This window comes from Pseudopipra pipra, chromosome 12 (assembly GCF_036250125.1).
Source record: "Pseudopipra pipra isolate bDixPip1 chromosome 12, bDixPip1.hap1, whole genome shotgun sequence".
NCBI classification, from domain to species: domain Eukaryota; kingdom Metazoa; phylum Chordata; class Aves; order Passeriformes; family Pipridae; genus Pseudopipra; species Pseudopipra pipra.
The window spans coordinates 4,860,838-4,885,326 of record NC_087560.1 but is presented as its reverse complement, the minus strand read 5'-3'; the positions used below and the strand labels follow the sequence as shown (position 1 = coordinate 4,885,326).

Genomic DNA, 24,489 nt, shown 5'->3' with positions numbered 1-24,489 from the left:
ATGGTGCATGTATAAAACACCAAGATGAAGTGGACTCAGGGATTTATCGAGCCCCTGATATGATTTTGGCAACACCAGACCCTTCACAAATCCCCTGGATGAGAATAAAATCTTTAGGAAGCAGATGGGAGGTGATGAATCTCCTTTCTCTGCTGCATCGAAATCAGAGCTGGTTTTGTGGACTGCCAATGACTAGGTGGGAAACCCCAGAGCAGTGGAAAAGCAGCACCAGCACACTCAAGGAGAAAGCCTCTGAAGCTTTTGGCACTTCACTTCCAGCTCCCCTTGCCTGCAGCAGCTTCAGAAGATTCCTCTTTTTCTACAGTGGTTCCATCCCAGCTTTGTGGCTCCTGTGTGTAATCAGGGCAGTCGTGCACCAAGTGTATTTATCTCCTCAAAGCTATGACCAGGTCAGTACAGAATGTCCCAGAATCCAACCTACTGTCACAGACTGATGCCATCCAGGCTTCTCCCCTCCCAACCCTGTCCATCACAGCACTCAAACAGAGCTATTCTGGAAACTTCCATCAACATCCTGGCACCAAAGCCTGAGAAGAGCCCAGACCTCCAGTTTCTTGTTGCTCCTGACTCAGTGGCCTCTGCTATTACTTCACTTCAGACCATATGTAAATGCCATCCACATCCATCATTGGTCCCAAAGACACATCTGGAAATTGTCTCAGGAGATTAAAGAACATTATTGTGAGAAAAAACCCCTACCTGATTCCAGAAGAACTAATTACTCTCTTTGTTAAATATTCCCATCTCAAGCTATTCTGGGGCTGGCATATTCCTGAAGTGGAAGCCACCTGAACTATAGGTGGGGCATATAACCATCTCTCCAGTTCTCAGTCCCAGTCTCCTGAGGCTCCATTTTCAGAGATAATAATTCTTTTTCCACTTCCATTAAGTAGAAAAAAAAAAAAAGAAGGTGATTTAGCTGCAAAGAAGAAGAAAAGTCACACAAGGCCAGTTTAATTCCCAGCTTCACAGGCTCTCAAGGCTGGGAAGACAAGACTGCAGCATGAGTGAAGCTCTGCTCTAGATAGAAGCATGGTACCCTGCCCCTCCTGGAGATTCTGCTGAGCCTTCCTGCCTCTGGAAGGCATCTTTCCCACTCTCCCCAGTGTTGCTGTTAGAAAGGTGCCTTGGCTAAATCTCTTCTTCCTCTGTCCTGCCTTCTGCCACTTTTCCAGACCTTTGCCCTTGCCTACAGTTACCCCAAGGGCAGCTGCAACCCCAGCTTTTACCTCTTCCCCGAGGGATGGATGGGAAGAGCAAAGAGAAGTTGTTGCCATCAACCAGCAGCCGGATGTTGGGATAAGGGAAACATAGTTCAGATGTGCTGTTCTGAACCTGTCCTGCAAGGGCACCACAGCCAAGTCTCCTCATGGGATGGGGATGGGTTCAGCCTGCACCTCTGAGCTCCCCAGGGTGAGGAGCTGAGTGTTCTCTTGAACCTGAACAGCACGAGGGGGCCCTGATCTTTGATTGCTCCTGCCATATAAATAATAAAAAGGCAGCATGGGGGAAGACCAGGCAGCTGCTGCATGGGTTGTTCTTCTGCTGGAGATAAATAGAGGGTTCCAGACTCCAGAACTGTCAGTCTGGCACCTTTCAGCAGCAGGAAGTGAACGATTATTGCAGAGGGAAGAAATGAATAAATAAACCCCAAACAGACGACTTTTTCATGGATGCTCACTCCTCTCAGGCACAGGCAGCAAGTGCCCACAGCTCTGCATGTGGGAGGCATGGCGAGCTGGCACAGCTCTTATACATTTTACATTTGTTCTGTTCTGCCCGAGTGCCTGATTATTTCCTTTTTTTTTTAAGAAGAAATTGGCTGGGGGAATCTGGAGGTTAAGAGCTGCAATGAGAGGCAATTTTTTAAGCTTTGTCAGTTTTTGCTGTTTAATCAACTGGACATTGTCCCTTTGAATAAAAGATCCTGAATTCTCAGCAAGATGGTTGAAAGGTACCATGAACTCCCCGTGCATTTACCATATGGTATCAAACTCCCTCACAGCAAACAGCAGAGGAGCAGCACAGCCTGGGATGGCGTTGGGAAGTCTGGCTCCTGATCCTATGATGGGAGGCCCAACTGTGGCCCGGCAGGGTCTGTTTGAGCTCACCCTAATGGGACATTGTGCAGCTCCATGGAGGGAAGGGAGGGTGATCACACCGGCCCTTCAAGAGGATATGGAGCAGAGGGCTTCACAGTTTTTTGGGACCGGTGATGTGAATGATGGATCAGACCCAACTACGGTTCCAGGACCCCCTCTGTCGCCTCCTTCGGCTCAGGATGCCCAGAAGCCATTAGAAAACCGTTTCCACCCTTGCTCCTTGCTGTTTGGAGCCAGGAGGGGGAGCCTGGCTCCTGCCTTCCACAGCAGGACCCGCAGCAGCTCTGCCAGGCCGGGTCCTGCTCCGCAGCCCCGGGACCTCTCCCCGCAGGATCTGCCTCCCAGGCGCCTCGGTGCCCGCAGCGCTGGATACTGGGGAGCACTGGGAAGCTGGCGGATGGCATGTGGGCGCTGGGTAGGGTGACCGAGGGCCCGGCAGGGCTGGCACTCACCACCATGCGGTTCAGGGACACCCAGCAGTCGTCGGGGAAGTCCTGCAGCATCGGCACCAGGAACTGGAGGCAGCCGTCCCAGTGGCACAGCAGCAGCATCATCCCAATGAGGTTCACGATCCTCACCACGGCACTGGCCAGATCGTAGGTCATGTGGAAGATCTGCAGGGGCCGACAGGGAGCAGATTAGATGGCAGCTCCCCAAAAACAACCAACCCAACATAATTAGACGCAGTATCAGGGTCAAGAACTTGCTAAAGTGACAGAAAAGGCTGCATCAGCTCAGGTCAGGCACAGTATGCAAGCAGAACCAGCTGAAAAACAGATTAAAAACCAAAATACAAAATCATAATCATTCACCTCTCTTGCCCTGTGTTTTTGCCTTCTAATTTAACATTAAAAGCTCCATAACTCATTTTATAAAATAAGCTGGTTGCAAATATTTCTGGAACATTAGCCACTCCTCGGAAATAAACTCTATCATTACATCTTTTAACTGCAGTGCCCTTCTTTGATTTCTGTTCTTGCTGAATATATGTTACACAGTGACCCATGGTGGCAGCTGTCTTTGTACTGGATGTCAGCTGCAGTCTCTGCACATATCAAATGCAAGAAAGAACAGCTTCAAACTCAGCAGAGACTTCTAGAAGAGGATCTGATTCATCTATTTTCTTGTATTTCTTGTATTCTGCTGTATCCCAGCAAGGGTAGGCAAGGAACAGGGAAGCATGGCAGAGCTGTACAGGAGTTCTTAGCAAGGAAGCCCAGAAACCTGTACACAGCTCTGCAGTTGGGTCTCAAGGGTCCCTATCCCCACGCTGCATGTGCAGCCAAGGCACATGAGGGACACTGTTTTCCCTACAGTGGAGTGTTGTGGAGACTTTGGGCTGCTTGGCTCTTTAATGCCCAGTTTTGTGATGACAGACACACAGGGCATGTGGTGGCTCCTACCCTGAGCTCTGTATCCATCCAGGTTTAGTTTTCCCTACCTGAGGTGGGCTCTGCAGAGGGATTGCTGGCCCTGTGTGGCTCAGCCTCTTCTGCCATTAACACAGTTCATGGAGAGAGGTGACTTTCCTGATACTGGGAAAAGGTCTTTCCCCCAGAGAGTGGTTGGGCACTGAACAGGCTCCCCAGGGCAGTGGGCACAGCCTCAAGGCTGCCAGAGCTCAAGGAGCGTTTGGACAATGCTCTCAGGGACAGGGTGGGATTGTTGGAGTGTCTGTGCAGGGCCAGGAGCTGGACCTGATGATCCTTGTGGGTCCCTTCCAACTAGGATATTGAATAATGCTGCGATTCAGCCTGGCAGTGGTTTGGATATGTAAGGACCACACAGTGTGCTGGCTTTCAGTGCATCCCCCGAAAACACAGACACTGAACACATCTGGCATCCTCCCCACGTGCTGCCGTGTCACCAGGGCAGTTTGGACAGTGCTGGGAGGTCCAACAGCCATGGCCCAGCCCTGCCAATGTGTCCTGCCCTGGAACCTCACCTGGAGGAATGTGAATCCCTGCTCCTCACACACACAGACCTGCAGTCTCTGGCAGAGGAGGGGGAAACACTCGGCCAGTGGTGTGTGAACAGAGCAGAGACTCCCTGCTGTCAGCAGCCAGGGCCAGGCCTGCTCAGGAGCCCTGCCTGGGCTGAAGGCACACATAGCCTGCCTGCTGTGCAGCCCAGCCTGCAGTCTGGTGACACCATGTCCTAGTCGGATTTAATGGAAGGGAACAAAAAGCAGAGGAATTGAGGAGCAAAGAAGACTACAGTGAATCGGGTGAGGCTGCATGTCCCAGCTCTATCCCTGCCTTTCCTCCCTGACCTGAGGATGGTGCTCCCTCACAGGATTATTTCATTTAGCTCTGTCCTAATCCTGCTTGAAGCTTCCCACAGAGCTTGAGTAGCCCCTTGTGCTCTCTCTGGACTCCCCAACAGCCCTCCCACAGCCCCTCCACTCTGGCCCACGTGTCACCTGCCCTGTCCCCTCCACAGCTCTGCCCCTCACACCTCGGCTGCTCCAGCCCTGTCTGGTCACACGTCCTGTCCCTGCCCTGCCACCACACCTCCCCACAGTGTGAGCCCGTGTGTTGTACAGCTGACCTCCAATGAGCCCTGCAGAGCACACAGTGACACCTGTCCAGTCTCACCATTTCCTTGGGGATGTGGCAGGATTAACTGTCAGTTCTTGGGATGTAAATAAACCTGCAGACACAACTTCCTCACAGGCAGTGGCCAGAAGGGACACAGACCCTGACCCAGGTGTATGTAAGACAGCAGAGCCTGGGCTCCTCTGAGCCTGGGCACAGGTGGATTGAGGTGACTCCCCTGGGAATCACCTCCAGAGGGGAAGGTGACTTTGAGGGAAATGCCTGTCAGGAGGTGTCTGGGACAGGCCACGGGTGTGCTGTGTGACTGTATGGCTAAATCCATACAACTCCTGGCTGCTCCAGCAGCAACAGTCCTGCCCCTCCCACCACCCATGGCACTGGGTACCTGCCACATTTGCCTGTACCACGGATCAGCCCCCTCTCCTCCCACAGTGAGTCAGTTCAAGAGCTAAAAAGGCAGAAAACTTTTGTTATCACTGTTATCAAGGAAAGGAATCAGGGTTTGCCAGTTGGAATTGGCTCATCACTGTGCTGTCAGAGCTGGCTGTTCAATTTGGATGCCTGTTTCCACACCAGATATTAACACCTCCCCACCTAATCAGGGTGCCACGAGGTCACGTGCTCAGAGCGGGGTTAACATGCTCAATCCAGGCTGGGAGGGAGCCACAGAAGGATGCTGGAAACCAGAAGGATGAATGATTTGGATAACTGCTGCTAAACTCCATTATTTCTGCTGCATCCAAGATGCAGCTGGAGCCCACAATGCCAGTCAGTGTGAGAAAGGCCATTCTAGTGGTATTTCTGGGCTGAAAAGAAGAGCATATCCAAAATCCAGCATGAAAGGCTGTTCTAGGAAATCCAGCTCTCAGTGCTGACTCAATAGGTCAGTATGAAAGCTGAGCACATAATTCATAAAGAATAATTCCTCCTGGTTTCCTCTTTTTTCTCCCCCTTGCAGAACTGATCATTCTCATTTAGATAACCCAAAGTGATTCCAGGCTGTGGGAGGGAGAGCCAGGGGCTGTGCTTTTAATGAAGCCAGAACAGCACTTTGCAGAAGCACCTCTGAATGGATCTTTTGTGTCACCAGGGTTTTTACTGTGCTAATGACTTTTCCTCTCACACCTCTGTGTGTTTTCAAAGAGCTCCAACCCTCCTGTAACCCAGGGAACTCCAGCCAGGGACAGGGTGAAGCCCTGTCAGACTGAGGAAGTGCCTTTCTTCCTATAATAGATTAAAAGCACAGAAAGAGCCTGAGGGAATGGATGGCTCAGGGGACAGGTGAATGGATATGGAGCTTCTTATATGATGGTTGGGCTGTCTCACTGGAGTCTCTGGAAGGATACACCCCCAGGGTGACACACCTGGTCTGTGGCATGGTTTAACCTGGGGAGATGCACCATGGCTCAGGAATTCCCATAAGTAAGCCCAGATTATGAACTCCAAGTGTAAATGTCTGAACTGCAGGTAAAACAACTCCAATCCCAAATGTTGGTCTCAGGAGGTACCAGCTCATGGCCCCTCCTTGGAATACATTTGCATTCACATGCAAGGGAAAACCAGGCAACACTGGCTGTGCAGTACACAGGAATAACTGTGCAAGGGTGTGAACAAACGCCTTCCCCTGAGAAGATCCTACTGCAAACAGGATGCTTGTGTTCCAGGGAACACAAGGTGCTTGTGTTCCAGGGAATACTGACTCCAGGAATGTGCTGGAGAGTGTTGCAGTGCCCTACAGCAATTCTATAGCTTGCCAGGGAGAGGTGGGGAAGGAACATTCTAGAACAGCTGGTCCATGAGCGGTAACTGGAGCTTCTCTGGTTTTCATCATTAACACTCAGGGATTTTTGTCCTGTTGTAACACGACTCAGGCAGGGTCCCAGAGTATCACACCTCCTTCACCCCAGAACTGCTTGTGCTTTCTGCCTCTCTGATGCCTGTGACTGGGAAGGAAGAGGAGGAGAAGGGCAAAGCATGGATTCACACTTAAAATCCCCTCTTTTCAGGGGCATTCTTTGACAGAGCTTATATCCCTGTTTCTTGACAGTCCAAAACAAGCTGTGGTTTCCGAATCCCTGCTAGAAAATCAGTTCTGTCCTTCCAGCTGAAGGACACATTGCATGCTTTCTGAAAGGACAGCTTGGGAAAGTGGGAGGACCAAAACTTCCCTCAACAAAGTCATCTCCAGTTATGTAAGAGCTCCATCTTGGAAATCCCACTTATAGGGGACAAGCTATCGGGATCCTATCAGAATGAATCTGAAATGTTGTCAGCCCCCAATGACTCGGTGCAGTCCTCCCTGATGGGCTCTGTACTGCAGCATTCCCTGAACCTCAGCTCTGGAGCTGGAAGAAATCAAGGACCCCGTGGAGAATGGGGCCTGGCTCTGGCAGTGAAAGCAGGGTTGTGATGGAATCAAAGCTGAGTGTTTAATTAGGCAAGTTGGTTTGTGTTGGCACATGGCTTGGTGGGGCTATCCAAACAACAGCCCACCAGAATTCCTGTGATCCAGGAGGGCCGTGCCACTGTCTGTCTGGGGCCACAGAGGCTGGACTGCTCCATGGAGAGGACCCTGGGGCAGTGCTGTGCAGGGAGGCAGCTCCCTCCAGGCCCACTCTGCCAGCCCTGGGCCCTCCACACAGCCCCTGCCACTGCACTGAGCTCCCCATCTCAGCAGGTTCGGCAGGCACAGCCAGGCTGGGATGTGACTGTACAGCCAGGCAGGGATGTGACTGCACAGCCAGGCTGGGATGTGACTGTACATCCAGGCAGGGATGTGACTGTACATCCAGGTAGGGATGTGACTGTACATCCAGGCTGGGATGTGACTGCACAGCCAGGCAGGGATGCGACTGCACATCCAGGCTGGGATGTGACTGTACATCCAGGCAGGGATGCAACTGCACATCCAGGCAGGGATACAACTGCACATCCAGGCTGGAATGCAACTGCACATCCAGGCTGGGATGCGACTGCACATCTAGGCTGGAATGCGACTGCACATCCCTGCTGGCTTTTTATGTACTGGAGGTGCTATGCTTGGAACAAATGGGTTTTCCTGGGGGTTTGGGGACAGTGATACAGAGGCATCCTGATGATCCTGACTGGAGCCAGCATGGCTGAGCTGGAGCTGCACACCCTGCCAGGGAGAGCTGACAGCTGAATGCTGTCTCTGCACAGAATCCCTTCCATCCATGGCCTTTCTGAACAGACTCTGCACCACAGGGAGGCAGTGTAAGTGCTCACTGCCCTACCAGCAACATCACAGGACTTCAGTAGCACCACATCCAGACTGAGAGCCCTGCTGGTCCTGAGCCAGTGCTGGTGTCTGTATCCACATGATGGTTAATCTACAACTGTGATAAATCCCCTGTGGATAATCAAGGAGCTGTGACACTGCTCCAGCTTAATAGAAAGCAAAGAATTTACTCTTCATTTATGCCTTAAAAAAACCAAAGGCCTGAAAAGGAAATACAAATCTCCAAAGAGAATAAAAACAGTATCGTTTGTTGTTCTGAGTGCTCCAGGGTCAGAGTCAAGGTTGTTCTGCTGTGAGGAAATTCATGTTTACTTATATTTAAGAAGAGTATTTGTGGACTACAGGGAGGAAAGTTGACATGTCTTTTACTCTTCCTTTTTTTCCTTGGCTTTTGTAGATAACAGAGGTAAAGATACATTTTCCTCACAGAGGCATTAGCTGCCTTTTCAAACCTCAGTGTTAATCTCCTGATATACTGGGGATAGGTGGTTACTGCCAAGAGCTTTTCTGAGCCTAAAGTACTGTTACCCAGATTACTGAGGGTGGCTGTGCTGAGTCTCTGCAGCAGCAGCAGCTCCTGTGTCTCTCTGGATCACCTTTACAATCATTGGCTGGGCCTCATCCTGCTTAGTTCTGAAACCAGCCTGGACAACAAGCTCTTACTCATTCTGGCCAACAGGCAAACTAAAGGCAGCTCATTGAAAAAGCAGTGGTTTGGCTAATTCTGGGATCACTACCACAAAACCAAGGCCAATTCTTGTGGCAAATGTCACCTTCTCCACACTCAGCATGAGTCTTGACTGACACAACCCTCGTAAGAGGGGAAGGGCTTGGGAGCCTTGATGTGCAGATCCATCCTGGGAGGCTGGAGTGAGGAGAGAGACAAACAACACGCACAACTGGCAGGATGGGCTGGCTTCCCCAGGAGCAAAAATCCTCTCCAGGCACACAGAGCATTATGCACATTAGAGCACCGAAGCATGGAAGCCATGAGCATCCACAAGGAGCACAGAGCCAACCCCCTGAGCAGCTCTGTGAGGACACACAGGAAATTGGAGCTGAGAGGGAAAGGGCAGCTCCCCCAGGAATTCCGCCCGTTGAGTAAAAGTAAACCCACCCCGTTGGGAAACACGATGTTTCAGCAAGGCAACACAAAAGGGCTCAGCTGCTCCTTTCCCTCTCCTGGTGCTGCTGTGGGAAAGGCATCATCAACCCCTACATTTGCTCCTTCCTTACCCTCCCCAGCTTCCCAATTATTCTTCCAGTGATGTCACATTTAAGCTGTGCCAAAATATAAACTGATTTTACTCCAAAAGGTTTGCTGTCTCAAGTAACTCCCCAGGTTTTGGTGGAGAATGGACACCTTTTGGAAGAATGGAAACATTTTTCTTTGGGAAGAACGGACAAAATGCTGTTCTTGCCACTAAACCATCCAGAGATGCAAACTCTGAATTTCTGAGGCAACTGTTGCTCATCTTGCTGAAAATATGCTCAGTTAAGGAACAGAATTCTGTAAAGGAACGCAGTGGGGTTTATTTACTTCGCGGTGTCCCGGGAAGTGGGAGGCCCCTGTGAAGGATCAGCTCTGGGTCAGACAGCCTTGGGCTGTGCTCATCACAGTGTGTTCGGCAGAAGGGCTCAGTGGTACGGGAGGAGGGAGTTTGGGATCCAGATTGTGTTGGGACAACGCTGAGAGCACCAGGCAGCACAGCAGATGGGCTGGAGACGGGAGATCATCTGTGGAGCACAGCTACAGCTGCAGGCACTGTGCAGGCTCAGGCTGTGCTCCACAGCTTGGGGTGCTGGGGGATTTGGTTTTGCCTACTTTTTGCTGTGCCAGCAAGGAAAACTATAGCCAGAAGATCAAGTTTTAGATGAAGGCAAGAGTTTGGGGTTGATTCTCTTTTTATGCTTGCTTTGCACCAAATGACATAATCAATGTCAGCAGAGTTGCTGATGCTGCCCTGAGTCACAGCGAGAGGAGAGTCAGGGCTGTGATTCATTGGGTTTAACGCTCACAGGGGAAGAGATTGGGGATGTGCTTGGCTCAGGGCTGCCTGCAACAGCGAGTCTGAGGGAAGAGCACCGAGTGCCAGGTGTTAAAGAGAGATATCCAAGCAGATTTTACACTTAAAATATAATAATCCTTTGTGCTGCTGTGGCAGTTTTCATGTGAAGGTCTCAGGGGGCTCGGCTGACATTAATCTGGTGTGCTTCCTTGTCTCCAGTGTGAGCTCTGTTATTCCAGATGGGCCAAACAAGGCACTTAACAGGGAAAAGCCACTTGCCAGAGGTTGCACTGGAAGCTGAGAGCAAAGTTTTGAGCCCAGCCTAGGGATGCCAGCTCTGCTGTCCTGCTCTAACCACTGCCCATGGACTGTGGGTACCAGCTGGAGCCCAAGGAGGTGCCCTTCAGGTCCAAGAAAAGCCTCAGTGTGTCTGTCATGCAGGGAGGCAGCAGGATCCTGCTGCAGCCGGTGCTTCGAGGCTCTGTAAGAACATGATGCAAGCCTCTACCTCCTCCTGAGATGATTTAACTCTTCCCAGGCAGCTTGCTTTGCCTAATGGAAGTTCTTCTCCAGGTAGGAGCTGAGGGGCCGTGGACAGAGAACAGCAGAAAGCAGGTGCAAAAAAGAAAGGTAAAAAAAAAAAGCATTTTCTTGCCTTCTCCCTCAGAGACTTGTGTCTACTGGAAAATATTTACAGCAGAGAAAGGTGAAATATCAGGACTCATTAGCACTGAGAAGGTTGGTATAAATGGCAGATGTTTATGGATATATATAAACCCCAAAGATCCTGCTGCCACCGTGTGTTTTGCCTCTTGCACTCCCGGAGTTGAGGTTGTCATGACAGCAGCCCCCCTTCCTCTCTCCATGCCACCATTCCCAGCCTAGACTTTAATCTTCATCATTTTAAGAACTTTTGTCACCACGGCAACGTGACACAGACTTTTAAAAATATTTTCTAGCACAACTCAAACGATCGTCTTTCCTGCGTGGTTCTCTTTAAACCTCTAGAAAAAAACATTTAGGGTTGGATTCTGCCCCTGCTGAGCTGGGCTGTGACTCCCATGGGTGTGAGACAGCAGGGACAGGAGCTGGCTGGTGCCTCCAGTGCGGAGGAACGGTGGCATTTTCACCTCCCAGGGAACAGCAACACCAGGACTGGGGCCGGGGCTTTTTCCAGCACCTCTAGGACTTTGGAGGAAGCTCCCCTTTGCTTTTCCATAGGGCTTATGTTTCCATATGCCTTCAGCTCAGGTTTTCAACAGGATCTCTCACTACAGTTGAATGTCTTTGGAAAAAGATAAAGAAAACAAGCCCCCAGAGCTGTAAATAGGTTGGGTGTCTCGTTCTCAGGGGGAATTAGATACCTTACCTGCCTAGGCTGTTTTTAATCTCTCCTGGCTCTTATCTGCATCTTTGGGAATTGTAGTTCTCCTGAGAGGCTGGCAATGAATCACTTCTGGAAATAGGTCACAGGCTTTTTTGGAAGTTTAAGAATGACCAGAGTCACCAGACAAAAGGTCTGTGTCGCTCAGTAGCTATACATAGATGTGCTTAGGGAAAGGAATATCTGGGAGGCCAGGGGGAAAGGGAGCACAAATACCTGAGAAAGGGGCAAGAAACACAAGTGGTTTGGAACTGGGGCCTCAAGGCCTGGAGATGGCACCCAGAAGGAGCACTGAGTGGTCTGGGAGGGTGGTCCACATGGCTCTGTGCTGGCTGGCACTCAGGGGAGGTGAAAAAGGGAGCTGAGCAGCACAGTGAGGTAATCCATGGATGACTCAGATGATGTAGGTGAGTCCAGGCTGCAGCCTATGTCAGAAGGACTCATTTGTGGTCTGATCAAAAAGTCACTGAGCTAAGTGGGAAAACACCCCCTGAATGCACTGAGCTCAGGCACAAAGTCAATTGAAACAGCTGGCTTGGACCAGTAATGAGACAAAATACTTATGGCAATATTGATCAGGGTATGCCATTACCTAGGCCAGTGCCAGCCTTCCCCTCAGAGCACGGATCTGTTTGCAGTGAGGAAACTACAGAGCTGTATGAGCAGGTGTGCTGAGGAAGGGGATCCCAATCCTCCCTCCCAGCAGCACCACAGGTCCCGAAGCTGGGCCATACCATGCACTGTTTGGAAGCTGTTTGCCTTCCTTAAGTGGCAGCTTAGTGGAACATCCCTGATTGAGAAGTAAAGTTAAAAGACAGTAACTTTAATTTACTTATTATTTTGGAGCTGTTGTTTTGGAGTTCATCAGATGCTCCCTCTGAAGCATTTGAGAGTGGACTAAATGAATGTCTCGTCTGCCACAGGTGCCTCCCTGTCCCATTTACCTCCATGCAGGAGCCTCACTCAGGGAACTAGGGACTGCCACCTGGATTTGTATCCATAAACACACAACCAGAACACAGGAGAAAGAAAATCAGATCAAGAGAACAGACTCTTCAAATGAGAAAGAAAACTGACTTCTCAAAATTCAGATTGCCTGTAAAATAGCCCTCGTTTCCAATCTAGAGAAAGCTGTCACAAAAGAAATCAGCAGTGACCTTTGTTTTCTTATTCCTTTCAGTCCCATTTGAATTTTTTAGTTTAAAATTCATAACAGATTTCTCAAAATTCAAGACTGATCCTTGGGGATCCATGTGACTAACACCTGAGATATACTATCAACTCACCAGGTCCTGCCCTGTAACTGCAGACTTGCTGAAGAACTACAGAACTCTGCAGTTTGCTCTTGATCAATCAGCATTATTTCTTTAACACAGTTTGCATTTCCATCAAGACAGCAAAACACACACATATTATCCCACTACTAACCCCATCTGGGTTTCTGTAGGAGCACACGGAAAGAAGTTGAGCCAAAAATGCACAGCCCAAAATGGAACGAGCAAGTGCCTGTTTGTCTTTGAAACAATTCCCTCTGCACAGGCCAGGCAAGGTCTGCACAGGCAGGTGAGGCCCCCCCCACGTCCCAGAGGGGCTCAGGCAGTTGGAAACAGAAGAGTTTATAGTTTGATTACATTTCTGTCCAAAAGCAGAACCTATTGCTGCTCCAGCCTGGCACAGCCTGCCAGGATGCTTCATGTTCTGCAGGGAGATTGAGCACTTTCCACCTAACTCAATCCTGCGCTTTAATTCGATTACAGCCACGGCAACCAAGCACAACTTCCACCCTTGACTCCTGTGATGCTGTTAGTCACTGTAACATCCCTGGAAGGAAGCGGCCTGGCAGGCCTGGAGCTGTGAATGGTTTCCTGCTCCACGAGGCAGCGAGTGTGACACAGATAATGCAGCTCCTCGGGCTGCAGCGCCGTGACCTCGTGTCTGAACAGAGAGCGGAGGATGCTCAGCACAAGGGCCCTGCCTGCACATGGGCTGAGCCTGCGAGTCTCTGTACTCCACTCTGGGCACTCTTTCTTGTCCTTGCTGGGAACATTTCAGGGAGGGCAGGTGGAATGCCTGGTGCACTTCCCAGCAGTGCTGGAATTGCTGCAGCCCTGTATGAATTCGGAGGAGCGCTGTGCCAGCCGCGGGCAGGCAGCTCCCGGGGCACCAGCACCACCAACTCCAATCCCTGTTAGTGTTGGGTTTTTCCTAAGTTGCTTGGACAGACACTGGTCTGAATATATCCAACCAGGGTCTGAATCATCTTTTGGGAGACCTCACAGTGAAAGGTTTCTGTGATGCAAATGTATTTTCATACAGTGTGTCACACGTGTCACGGCCAGTCCAGGATGAGGAACAGGGAGACAAACACCCTTGTACTCTCCTGGAATAATAATAGCAATATAACCTTTTCCACATTGCAACGTGCACCTGAGAGAAGGGACCTCTCTAGGGGACAGCACAGTGAAAATAACTCCCCGTGTAACACATCTCGGAGGACCTGGACCCTCCCTTAACCTTCAGACACACCCACACAGGCTGCACCCATCCCAGGAGAGCCAAGGGGGGAGTGGCTGGGTGCATTTATTATTTGCTCTAAGAATCTAGGGCAGGAAAAACTGTTTTTTAACTAACAAGCAGCATAGATTATATTTGTGAAAGTATGACAGATTAATTCCTGCTGTGGTTGTATATAGATTATAGAAAAATGAACTAAGACAGAACAAAGATGTTTAAAAACAGTACTTAAACTCTACCTAAAATATTCCTAAACCTCTATTAATACATGCTGGGCAGGAACAGAGTCCCTAAAGGCTGCCATTTTAATTAGAAATCCAACAGGAAATGCTGCCTGATGACAGGTATCAAGGCAAAAGATCCCCAGAGCCACAGCCCAGGAGGAGGAGATTTGCACAGCTCTTTTAGGAGTACAACACAACAATATTACAATAATTGTAGTAACAGTAATAAAAACATTTGGGAGGGATGTTGTATGTTGAAGCAAAGGACAGGGGTGTAATTAGAAGGTGCTGCTGTCCTGTATCTCCAGCTGTGCCTCAGAGGCTGGATCTGGAGGCAGGTCTCCACAAGGAGAATGGCAAGGGAAGTTTCCCCTCCTTAGTCCCTGTACAGGGCTCTTCTGTCCTTCAAACAGACCTTCAAACCTTGCCACCCTTTTCTTGCAGCAAACCTATACCAACCAACCACCCAAAAAGCAAAAGCTGTTAGAAAGTGCTTTCAAAAGGCCACACCCTTCCCAGGAAGGTTTTTATCCTGTTCCCCTGAACAGAAAGAGGCATTCAGTACCAGGTCCCTGTCTGCCAGTGCTGGAACAGACCCAGACACCAAATGCTCCTACAAATGTTAACAAAGCCCTCATCAAACCTCTTATTCTTGCTGCATCATGTGATTAGAAAGTATTTTATTGGTATTTCTTTCCAAAAAGGTACACTGCCTGATCAAATTATTTAAACAAAGCTGCTTGCTTTGGCCCCATTTTTGCTATTTTCCTTCTGAAATGGCTTTGCTGCTACATCCATTTAACCTTCCCTTTTAACCCTGCTGGGAATGGGACCCACCACTGTCCTCATTCAGTCCTCCCCTGGCCTGTGGGTCTGACTTCCCTCACTCCAGGGTCCACATGGAATCATTTCACCTTCTTCAGCTGAAACCACAGCTAACAAGGTCTCCAACCACATCAGCTGTGGAGTCCAACTGCTCCCAAAAGAAGGAGTTTCCAAGACCAGTTAATTCAGAACAAGGCACCGGCAGAGGGCTGATAACCCACCTCCTTGGAACACTTCCCCTGAATGTGTGAGAGATGGATTTAAACTTGGAAGCAGGAGTGGTGTTTAACCTTCCAAAGCTGTTGTCCACCTTGTAGCCCTGGATACACTTGGAGCTCACACAAACACCCAAACTGCCCTGGAATGGTGCTGCCTGTGGAAGGAGCTCCAAGGACTGAATACCTGCATTACCTGCTGCCTGAAAGAGTGTTTCCTTGACTGCATTTGGAATTTGCTGCCTTTTCAATTGCAGGGACTGCTCCATATCTTTGCTGAATACGGCAGGAAAAATATACACAGCCTTCATCTTTTTCTAGTTGACTTATTACTTTACAGGATTTTTTTTTTCTTTTAATCTCTTCCCCTTAAAGGAAAGAATTTCAAGCTCTTCCTTTATTCCAGGTTGCTCTCAATCATTCTCAGCAGTTTTCTCTGAATTCACTTTACTCTCTAGTATAGAAGTAGCCCAAGCAACTAAAATTGGGACATTTCTATACTCGGTTAACCTACAATGGCCATTTATATTATTTTTAGTGCTTGTTTCCACCCTGTGCTCCCCCAATTCTTGTTCCCTTTTTTATCCCCTCCAGCAGAGAATCAGAAGGTAAGAAGTTCTACAGAAGAACCTTCTATAGAGAAGCTGCACTACAAAACAGAAACAGAGCTGCTTTAAGCCCTCGTATTTACTCTGCTCGGTTTCTTGTGCAGTTTTAAAAGAAACGGAGTCCTTTGGGAATCCAGTTCAAAACCTGCTCACTCGACCTCTCCTGCCTTGCCCTCCATAGTCTGGATCATTCTTCAAGCTGATTTAACAACACCTCGTTGCTGTGCAAACCCCCAGTCCAGCAGCAGGAGAATGTGCCCCTGCTGGTGTAAAAGAAATGGGGAGAAAACAAAAGTGATGGGAGCAGCACTGAAAAACGACCAGGGGACACGGAGTACAGGAGAAGGACAGCACTGGTCATTCCTTGCAGTCCCCCAGCAGCTGCCACAGCACAGCTCCCTCTCAACACCTCTGAATGGTTATTTAGAGAAGTTCAGGGGGGGTAAAACCTCCCTGACCCCTGCGCCTTGCAAGAGCCATGTCTGCACTGGCTGTGCCTCCAGAGGCTCCAGGCTGCACCCACGAGACTGGATCTGCACTGGGAAGCAGGGATGGGCTCCAATAAGCAGTGGGAATGTGGAGCCAGCCTTGTGGCACACACTCTTCCATCCCTAGCAGTGGCTGCAGCACTGGTTCAGGGCATCAGCAGTGAATTTAGGAGGGCTGAGTGTCTCAGGGTATCTGCTCCTGGATGCTGAGCACCCTCAGCCTGGATCTCTCCAGACCATGTGAATGAGAGCTGTGCAAAAGGGCAGGAAACACTCAGGCCATCTACCTTGGGAGTGGAAGGTGGCCCTGCCCACAGCAGGGGGTTGGAACTGGATGAGCTTTACGGTCCCTTCCAACCCAAGCCCTTCTGTGATTCCATAATTCCATGAAGTCAGGCTGTGGGCTAGTCCGTGTCTGGCCTGGTGCAGATGCAGCAGATCCCACACAAGCAGGGACTCCAGGAGTGGCTCAGATCCACACTGAAGGGACAGCAGGACTCGAGGAAGGCTGACATTGCCTTTTCTCCCCCCAAAAATGTACTAATGGAGTGGTAAAACTGCAGCACAGGATTTGTGCCCCGGAAAGCAAGCCATGCTGTAAGAAGGGATGGAAGGGACCAGTGCAGAGCTCCAGTGGTTTGCATTTACTATAATGAGTGTCTTTTCCATGAGCTCTCCTAACCTGAGGCAGAATCATAATTCAGTGTCAGCAGTGATTATAAATGAAGCCGGATCCCTGACCCCACAAAGCTTTGGCAGAGCAAGAAATGGGAATCAGGACACAGCATGTCAGGCAGAGGATGGAGACACCAGGAGCAGCTGCAACATATGGGATCAGGCAAGGAGAACCAGCAGGGCAGTGCAGACACTCTTCCTAGACAACGTTAAAGTTCTCCTTTCAGAAAGCTTTAGCACTAGGGCTGAATGACTCTGAGCATCAAATAACACTATTAATTTCTTTTTCTGCATTTATGGTGCTTTCCCCTCCACAAAGTGAACAGGAATTCATCTGCAGGCAAGGAGCTCTGCCAGAGCAACATGGGGTGAGAAAGTTGGGCTGTTCTGAAACCCAAAACTTCAGGGTTTCTCAGCAGCCTGTGAAGGAGTAGTGGGATGCCTCAAAACAACAAGGTTAAACTGAGCATGGGATGAAGCAAATGCAGGGCACCAACCTTGACCAATTCAGCCTTCCAAGCCTGGAGGGGAGAAGCCAGATAGGAGCCTACTCCATCAGTTTAGGGCTCAGCATGAAGTCAGAACCACGGGATCTGATTTCCCAATCCGTGTCCCATATACCTGAAATCTCACAAAATGTAAGATTTTTGCCTCCTTTCACTAAACTTGGGTTCCCAGCACCATCACATTCCAGAATGAAGTGACACTTGAGAATTCAGTGAAGTTTCCCTCCGTGACCACCTACGAACTGGTAACTTCCTCCAGGGAATTTGTTCAGGAGCATGCTGAACAAATGCAGCAGTAGTAAACTGCTGCAGCAGCAGTAAACAAAATAATCTGAGGCATCAAACATTTCACAGCCCTCAGTGGGAAGACTGATTATGGAAAGGAGTCAGGAACAGATGTCTGATATCCCAGTTATTAGTTTGGATCTCCCTAAAACGCCAGGAACCTCAATCTCTGCTAGGATTAGACTGCTGTCCAAATTTTTAATGAACTATTGGTAACTGTCCCCACTAGGGAGACAAAAAATGATCTGAACATCAGGATTTCATTACAGATCCCATCTGTGGTCCAAATGGAGGATACAAACACTTTTGACAAGACTAGTGACAAAGAATTTGGCAATTGTCTCTGCTTCAGATGTGCTGGATGTGGAGAGGAAGGTGAGGAGGGAAATGTTGAGGATCATTAGGGATGAGGTAAGGACCACGGAGCAGAATGTATTGGGATGCAATTAGAGAAAACTAATTAGAAAATTAGAAAACATCAAGGGAAAATACTGATTGTAAGGGTCTTTCAGGGTCTTTGCCCCATCCCTGGAAGTGTTCAAGGCCAGGCTGGACAGGGCTTGGTCTAGTGGAAGGTGTCCCTGCCCATGGCAGGGGGTTGGAACAAAATGACTACCTTCCAACCCAAACCAGTGTGTGACTGTGTGATTCAGCAGCACCACTTTGCTAAGGGAAAGGTAGGGAGCCATATCACCTGGAGCATCAGGGATCAGGGCTGATAACAAGTACGGGAGGCTTCTCTGAGCAGCTGCAATTGTACCTGGACGTGCCCGACCCAGCACATCCTGGCTCTGATTCAGCACTCCCAAGGTGCCCTGGCAAACCCTTACCATTGGAAAAGGCATCAGGGAAGACCAGCAGACAGGCTGGGACAGCCCCAAAGCCACAAGTCTGCCCGTGTGTGCCATCACCCCCAGCATGGCCAGCGGGGCTGTGCTGAGCTGTCAGCCCCACAAATACCCTCAGGCAGCACGAGAGGATGTCTGTGCTCCCAGGGGTGACCACGGCTGACCTCGGGCTGCCAGGGCTGCAGGAACCAGGGGGATCTCTCCCTGGCCAGCCCGGGAAGAAGCTGACATTGCTCTCCTGTAATTACCAGCTGCAGGAGCTCACCCCTTCCCACCTGGCTGCGAGTCCTTCCAGCAGTCAGCAGAGCAGTGCACAGCCTGCTGTCCCGCTCCCAGGAGGCTCCAGACCAAGGACTTGGAGCACTCCACTGCCCTTGCAGTGCAGCCTCCCAGCCAGCCACCTGGCCTGCCACATTTCCCAGGATTTCACACGGAGTTAAGCACTAACCCCCCTCTCCTGGTTATGTCCCAGGCTCGTTCCCCACCGCCAGCCGGGCTTGTTCCTGGCCCTTTCTCCTGCCAGTGCTGGCATCTGAAGTTGGCAGCTGCCTCCCATCCATCAGCACATCCCCTGTTCTGTGCCAGCTGTCAATTAAGCTGGCACACTGGTGCAACCTTCCCACCTTCCTGGCTCTGGAAAGCATGGAAGTGCCAGCCTCAGAGGCAAGGGGCTGGCTGTTGGCTGTCAGTCAGGGTAAGCTCTGGTCCATCTGCAAACAAGTGATGGGAGCAGGAAGCCACTGTGTGGGGTGCTGATGCCCAGCTCTCATGCTGAGGAAGTGCCTTGTCTGGAACACAATATTCTCCACCCCTTTTAGCTTGGTCTTTCCACTTCAATCACTGCGGAAATATCCTCACCCCCCCTTTTCTATTTGAAAGATCTCTCCACAGAATAGTTTCTCCCCACTTCCAGAATAGCAAAGGGAGTTTTGGGGTGGTATCCAGAAAAATGGCTGGCTAATCAAAGCAGCCGTTCCCTCCAGTGACTGATTGGAGCACCGGCTCTTCTCCCTCCCTCTCGCCCATTAGCAGATCAGGGTCAATGGCTGAGCTCTGCAGCTGCTTCCCGGCCGGCAGAGCCTGCAGGGGTGGGAAGGGCAGGCTGGAGGAGCTGCACATCCCGCAGCCGGCAGTCGCTCCAGCCGGGCCCACGTTTATCAGGCAGGGAAATGGCAGAGCACTCCAGCGCTCCCACCCCCGGGAGCTTTGCCACACCGCTCTCAGAGCCCACGGTGTGCTGGAATCCCGGGAGCAGGGAGGATGCAGCAGAAGGAGCCTCCACGGGGCTGTGCAAACCTCGCCAAGGCCGAGGGTGTTCAGTGGGGGTATGACCTGCTCTGGACTGTACGATCCCTCCTCCGTGGTGCTACTGATACCCAGGGGGCAGAGATCCATAGGCACCTTCCCGCAGTGCTGGTGAAGCTCTCCAAGGACGAGGGATCCCTCTCCCGTGGCCGTGCATGGCTGGTGGGGTGGATGCACAGCTGCAGCCAGGCTGAGAGGAAAGTCCAGAGAGCTTCCAGTTTCCAGCAGCAGATGGAAGCTGCTGCCAGCAGCTGCAGGTCCCCAGTCAGCACTCTGAGAGCACAGCCACGGCTGAGGGCTGCAGATAAGGGGAGAGTGCTCTGAGATAAGGTTCCCTTTAAAGGCACCGTCTCCTGGAGGAGCTTGCTGCGTGCTGTGTCTCAGGAAGGGGGAGGAGGGAGAGGGGAAAGGCCAGAGGAACATGTTCCAGCCTGGCTCCAGACCTCCTCGTCTGCATTCCCAGCACTCACAGTGAGCCAGGATGGAAACTTCCTAAAGTGGGCTGTGTTCCTCCTTCCCTGCCAGCGGCTCAAATGACCTTGAGGAGGGCAAGGAGAGGGGCACAAAATCCGTGTATGAGAAGCAGCAGCATCTTGTGCCTGTTTCTCATCTCCAGACATGTTACTGCCGTGGGACATGAGAGAAGCTCCAGGAAGGATCCCCCGAGTTCCCTGGAGCACAGCTGCACTCCTCCCACATGTCTCACAGGGTGCACTGTTTGAGGCAGCAAAGCAGGACAGAGCTGCAATCTGCTCACTGCTACACTCTGAACCCTCTCTCTCATATTGGGTGAGAGAGCTCTCCTTTTGCTTTCCATGATGGAGAAGTCAATCTCTTCCCCCTGGCAACAGCAAAGACCAGCTCTCCACTCTGGCCCACTTGTTCTCTGTGGTCCAAAGCACAGTCAGACCCTGGCTGAGCATGGCAAAGTAATCAAGTGTGCAAGACAATGCTGCTGCCAGATGGACAGCTCAAAAAAAGTGACAAGGTATTGCTGCTCAACACATTTAACATCTGTCTGACACCAGCCCTCGAGGACCAGACAGTCCCATGCCAGGACAGACTGGGGGATGCAGCAGGCCTTCCTTCCCCAGCTCTCCTTTCTCCTGTCTCCTGTGAAAGTCTCTTCACTCTGCTTTCCTAATGCTCCGCCAGCCTTCCCCTGTATTTCTTTCCCATTCCAGAGATGGATGGAGTCAGCCTAATGCTCAAGACAAAATACAACCATGTCTTTCAAGTCTGGAGGGTAGAGAGCTAAAGTGAAAAGTTCTTATCTGTCCTTCCTCATACCCATAAGCCTGAGATGATTTATCAGCTGAAGAGGCAGGTGGTAGGATGTCTGTGCATGCTGGCAGGGAACAGGGAGGGAGCTCAGAGTGCAGAGGGGCAAAGCTCACCCCTGTGGGGAGGGGAAGAGTCCTCTGGAGAAGGCACAGCCAACCTGAATCACAATTTTTTCTCCTCTCTGCGCCTGAACACAAATGACAGCCCTTGTTATCCCTCCTGTGCATGGAAGAGTAGTGTGGGAATAGAGAGGGAGGTGATCACGGCACAAGCTTCCCAGGACTCATGAGCGGCACAGGGCAGGGAGAGTGAAACAGGGACATACAGGGCGAGTGAAGAAGTGCTGGGCTCACATGACACCCAGAGTTCATCAGTGCATTACAACACATTTACTCAAACACACCAGAAGAACATCCCCTCCAGCTGTGCAGTGGCCCTGACAGAAGTCTCTAAGCTTTGGCTGCACCAAGTTTGCCTCATTAACCAGTTTCAGCTTAATTCTTTGTAGCACCAGAAAACAGGCACACTGTTGGGAGAGAGTGGAATTAGTGGTGTTTGGGTGATGCACACTGGAGAGGAGTCTAATCAACCCTATTCGAGGGATGGCCTCTCCAAACTGGGCTGCACTGAGCAAATCAAGAGGAATTAACACCCGGCACTTTGCTGGGTGAAAAAAAAAATATAAATGAAGAAAAAACAAACACAGCTGCTGCGTCTTAACTGCTCTCCACCCTCTCCAGGGACTTGAGGAAAAGCAGGCCTGTCAGCTACTTTAAGGGACATTATCCTCACAGTTTCTTCCCAGTGTTTACAAGGCAGCACTGCTGCTGCTTGTTTGATTGCTTGTCAGTGCCAGCACAGGGAGAGGTTCTCCCAGAGTTCACCCTCCACGGGTGCGTGGAGCCAGACCTGAGGTGATCCAAGGGGAGTGCAGGCTCCAGCTGCTCCCTGCTCCAGGTACAGCTCCAGGCACACCCAGCACTGGGCAGAGAGGCAGCACAATTCCCCCTTGAGCTCACCCCAGCACTGGGCAGAGAGGCAGCACAATTCCCCCTTGAGCTCACCCCAGCACTGGGCAGAGAGGCAGCACAATTCCCCCCTGAGCTCGCTGCCCACAGTGTTGCTGCTCTCTCCTCCTTGAGAACTGCACCAAGTCACTTCTCCCATCTTCAGCTCCTGGCCCACACATGACTCACTCCTTACCTCAAGAATTCCCCTCAGACCAGCCTCCTTCTGTTCCAAATCCATTTACACACTGCACAGACCATTATCCTTTCTGGATGGTCCATCCTGGCTGGATCCAAACCAGAGAAACACACTCCTCAAGTTTCTCTTGTCTCTTAAGGCCCAGGAATCACAGATACAGAATAACCATGATACACCATCCTCACTGTGCTCATCTACCTTGATGACCCCAAGTCAAGAGGTCAAGGGAGAGGATGTTGGATACATCACAGAATAATGAGACGCTGGGGTGAGCTAAGATCAAGATATATATGTCCTACACTGGGTCAGGGCTCTGCTTCCAGAGAAGAGTAGGAGCAGTGTCCCCCCAGCCCTGGGGACAGGACCTGCCCAAGGGCACTCTGCAGAGAAGTGCATGTTCATGTCATACCTCAGTGGGATTGCTCAGGGTTTGTGTCAGAGCAGATCCCAGGCCTGGTGGCACCTCAGGAGTGTGAATGAACTGCAGCTGTTTGAGAGCTGTGAGCTGACTACACTATTGCCTTCATTTATGGCAAGGAACATTGTGGGACTACCGGCATGTGGCTCATCCCGAGCCCAGAGGAAGCTGGAAGAAGAATTCTGGTGGTTTCTGTTATCATATCACGTCTCTCCCTTTCTTTTCCCAGCTGTCACAAAAGGCAGAATGTTCCCCCTCATCAGGCCCTTCCTAATTCCTGGCTTCTCCCTCATAAATAGTGGATGAGCAAAAGGCAAAGATACCATTGCCAGTTCAGCAGGGACCTGCCTGCTACAGGGCTCTGCCAAGGTACACAAGGCCACCACTGCCACTCAACTTCCTCAGGGAAAATAGTTTTCTGTTTAAATTAACCAACTCTGCAACCTTCATCTCCCTTTCCCTCCGCACATGGAGGTGTGCCCTTGCCTGTGAGGATTTTTGAGTGTGTCACTAGACTAAAATGCTCTGTGTGGTGCAACCCATGTCAGGAAGTGCTGGGGTAGGAAGGGAGGCATGTTAAGGAAAAGCAGGGCAATTACCCCACCCTCTTCAATTTTATGGCACAGTCTTGTTGGGGAACTTCTGGACAGGCATTATCCAGCTCACAGCTCTGGCAGCTGCTGTTCTGCAGGACTTCTGGCTTAGGAAGAGGAGAAGACACAAGGCAGGAATAGTTCTCAAAATATCCCTAACCATGTTGGAGTAGAGAAGGTGACAGACACTGGAATAGCAGAAAACAGGGGCCACACATTCCTTGGAATGAAAAACTGGGGTGAAGATCAGCACCTTTACAATCCTTCCCTGGTAAAGTAGTGCTTGAATGAAATCAACAAAAAGGTTCTTGTACTGAAGCTCTAGATGCACTTCCAAATCCTTTTCCAAGATGGAAAATTTTGCCATGCATTGCAAAGAGATTTCAGAATTATCTTCCATTCTAATGTGACTCTGGGAATGTGGAAATTGCCTCACTCTTTTCCTTTGCCCTTGGGGTATTCCTGCTTAATCAAAACTGGGAGAGGGGGGAGTTAAAGTAGAAAAGGAAGCTTAAAAATATGCATCCTTATGAGAGAAGCAAGAATAAAATGTCATCTCAGCTCTGAAAAAGTTACCACATTGATTTCTGCTTCATAAAAATGAGGTTAAGTTGAATGCATTAAGCTGGCAAACTGGATAATTGCATGTCCTGAAACTGTCTTCAAAACAGCTCTTTTCACAGCAGTGCTCAGAAAATAACTTCATCAATACGGCTCCTGCCCATTAAACCTTCACACACCTCCCTGTGCCTGGCTCAGGAGTGAAGCTTGTCCTTCCCGAGAAAGACTTTTTCTTCCTTTCACCTCAAACTAGTGGGGAGAGTGAGGCTGTTTTACATCCATTAGCATTTTTCTGGCAAGAAGGAAAGAGGGTGAAAACCAAACGTTTTCCAACACACCGTGTGTTGTGGAGTCTGGCACTGTGGCTGGCAACTTCTCCTCTGGAGTGGAAGCAAGAATTGCTCAGAGCCAAAGCTTGGCCTCAGGCTTTGCTGCCTTGTGGAAGAGCACTCCTTCCTTCCCCAGCCAGCTGAGCCCTCGTGCAGCCCCTGACCTTTCTGCAGGGCTGACACTGCCCTGTCCCCTTCCCCAGCACACAGCACTTGGAAAGCCAGGAGCTTGCCTTTGGCTGCCTCGTTCATGGCCACACATCCCTTCCTCA

The 24,489-nt window shown here is 50.4% G+C and overlaps 1 protein-coding gene across 4 annotated transcripts in view; it reads right to left on the bottom strand.

Annotated features, from left to right (window-relative positions):
- The window catches only part of HCN4 (hyperpolarization activated cyclic nucleotide gated potassium channel 4), a 152,865-nt gene that overhangs the window by 48,022 nt on the left and 80,354 nt on the right, over window positions 1-24,489 (bottom strand). For all 4 annotated transcript variants that reach the window (XM_064668570.1, XM_064668572.1, XM_064668568.1 and 1 more), the window contains one exon: window positions 2,576-2,737. In XM_064668570.1, coding sequence (XP_064524640.1) covers window positions 2,576-2,737 — 162 coding nt within the window. The remainder of the gene's footprint in view (window positions 1-2,575; window positions 2,738-24,489) is intronic.